We start from the raw sequence: 2,411 nt of genomic DNA, 5'->3' as shown, positions 1-2,411 counted from the left end.
TTACTTGAATCTTATTGCTCATATAGACTGACTATAATAAAGTTTGCCTACTTTGGAAAAGAATTTAACTGACTATAATAAAGTTTGCCTACTTTGGAAAAGAATTTAATGAGCTCAATTTTTGTTCTCCGAGCTAGTGCGACTAAAATAAAATAGAAAGGATACTGCCATAAAGCAGGTGAAGCAAGCAACTGTTTGGTCCGTTGCAAAATCAGATACTTTTTTGCAAGTTATCCATGCTATTAATATGCTATTAACTGTTATAGCTTACAGTCTCAACTACGGGAGATTACAAGCCTACCTATCTACAAGGGCTAATTATGCTAGTTTTTTCTTTTCACAGTAACACACCCCATGGCACTTTTAAGATTCACTCAAAGGGACTTCTCTGGCGGCGCAGTGATTAAGAATCCGCCTGCCAATGCAGGAGACATGGGTTCGATCCCTGGTCCGGGAAGATCCCACATGCCGCGGAGCAACTAAGCCCGTGTGCCACAACTACCGAGCCTGCGTGCCTAGAGCCCGTGCTCTTCAACAAGAGAAGCCATCGCAATGAGAAGCCCACACACCGCAACAAAGAGTAGCCCCCGCTCACCACAGCTAGAGAAAGCCCGTATGCAGCAATGAAGACCCAACACAGCCAAAAATAAATAAATTAAAAAAAAAAAAGATTCACTCAAGTCCATAATGGCTGCTAATTTTAAAACTTAGGACACATGAAGATACCTGAGGTTGAGAATGAATGAGTTATGGGGGAGGTGGAGATACTGATAGCAAACTTAGGGAGATTTCAAAGGCACAGAAAGAAATTTGGTTAATCTCGTGTATTCTAGGTGGTAGGACTGAAAATTAGTGTTATCCTGACAATGGCAACAACGTCATAGTAAAGTAGTTTTTCTTTGAGTGGTCTCTTGTACTTAAAGGTAGAATAAATGGAATCCCATCTTTACTCTCGCCACAAGGCACAAATACTTGATTTCTAAATTGGAGGCCGGAGGAACCAGAAGCTTCCTTATGGAAAGAGATGGCGGAGTTTGGCGTTGAGTTCTCTCTCCTTGCTTAAAAGATCCAGGCTGTGCTTTTTGAAGGCTTCTGACTGCAGCCTGAGTTCATCGTAGGCCTTCTGGATCCCATCTACCCTGCGCTGGAGTTCCCGGACTCTCAAGTTACTGTCCACGGCCACTGCCTCTTGTTCGAACCGCTCTAGCGCACGCCTCCTGGCCACATCGGCCATCTCCAACTTCTCCTCAAGCTGGCGGATCTGTGCTTGCTTGTTCTGAAGCACCTTGCCCCTCTCCATGGACAGCTGCAACAGCTCGTCTTTCTCACAAGTGACGGTCTGCAGCCTCGCCTGCAGCTCCCGGTTCAGCTGGCTGTGTGCCTGCTCGGCCTTGGCCATCTGCTCCATGGCCTGTTGGTGCTGCTGCTTGAGGCTCTGCAGCTGGCTGCACAGCTGCTCTGTGTCCTTGGTGTGGGCGCAGGCCTGCTGGCTCTGGAACAGCTCCAGCAGTTCCTTCTCTCGGGCCTGGGCCTGGCAGGCCTCCTGAGCGCTCCTCTGTTTCAGAGACTCCAGCTCCTTGGTGAGGGCCTCACTCCGGGCAGTGAGCTGCAATACTTTGGCTTCCTGGTCCTTCAGCGCCTGGCTGAAGAGGTGGTCATTCTCCATCCTCAGCTTCTCATTCTCCTCTCTCAGCTTGATGTTCTGACTTTTGTGTTCGTCCTTGAAGCGGATCATCAACTCATGGTTGGCTGCCAGGGTCATAAAGCGTTCCTCCAGCCTCTGGGCCTGCTCGCTCTTGGCCTTCAGCTTCTCAGCATCCTGCATCCTCTTCTCCTCCAGCTCTGTGTTGAGCAGCTCCAGGATCTGGCAGCGCTCCAGGGCCTCGTCTGACCTCCGCTTCAGGATGCAGATGAGCTGGGACTGCTCCTGGATGCGGGAGTACAGCTTCGCCTTCTCACTCTTCTCCTCTTCGGACAGTCCCCGGAGGTTTGCCAAGGCTTCCCTCAGACCATCCAGTTCCTTACACTCCGTCTCCTCTTCCTGGTTTTCCAGATTTTTGTTTTGCTTATCTAAGGGTTCTTCAGAGGGTGGGGTGTCCATCCTGAGAGCCGTCTCTTCCTGAGGCGCCAGCACTCTCCTCTACTATCAGCTGACTGCACGGCCTCCCCCTCCAGATTTCAAAAGCCGCGGTGTTGCTAGGGACTCCTGGCAATGTCTAGCAGTCGTTTTTTCACCCAGTAAGGAGCCCTGTGATTGGTGGACAGGTCTTCAGAATGCTGTGAAGTAACCACAGGGGGACTCTGGTGAGTCCAGAACCAATCTGGTCAGGTTATACTTGCCTATCTCACCAGTCACAGCTCTCAGCCCTGTGTCTGGCCTGTACTGTACAGAGATGCCAAGCCCACCTGAC

At 50.1% G+C, this 2,411-nt stretch overlaps 1 protein-coding gene across 1 annotated transcript; it reads right to left on the bottom strand.

The window, feature by feature from the left end:
• Positions 1-648: 648 nt before the first annotated feature.
• Positions 649-2,128, bottom strand: CCDC89 (coiled-coil domain containing 89). The gene has a single exon (XM_024763607.1). It carries the CDS (start codon positions 2,099-2,101, stop codon positions 1,013-1,015), a length of 1,089 nt encoding a protein of 362 aa, XP_024619375.1. The 5' UTR covers positions 2,102-2,128; the 3' UTR covers positions 649-1,012.
• Between the last annotated feature and the right edge of the window lie 283 nt (positions 2,129-2,411).

The sequence above is a fragment of the Neophocaena asiaeorientalis genome, unplaced genomic scaffold (genome assembly GCF_003031525.2).
Source record: "Neophocaena asiaeorientalis asiaeorientalis breed wild unplaced genomic scaffold, Neophocaena_asiaeorientalis_V1.1 scaffold946, whole genome shotgun sequence".
Taxonomy (NCBI): domain Eukaryota; kingdom Metazoa; phylum Chordata; class Mammalia; order Artiodactyla; family Phocoenidae; genus Neophocaena; species Neophocaena asiaeorientalis.
The sequence above is the reverse complement of the archived record's forward strand: the minus strand, read 5'-3'. Positions and strand labels throughout refer to the sequence as shown.

Coding starts and splice junctions, on each gene's coding strand:
- CCDC89 (XM_024763607.1), bottom strand. CDS start 2,101: ATGGACACCCCACCCTCTGAAGAACCCTTAGATAAGCAAAACAAAAAT.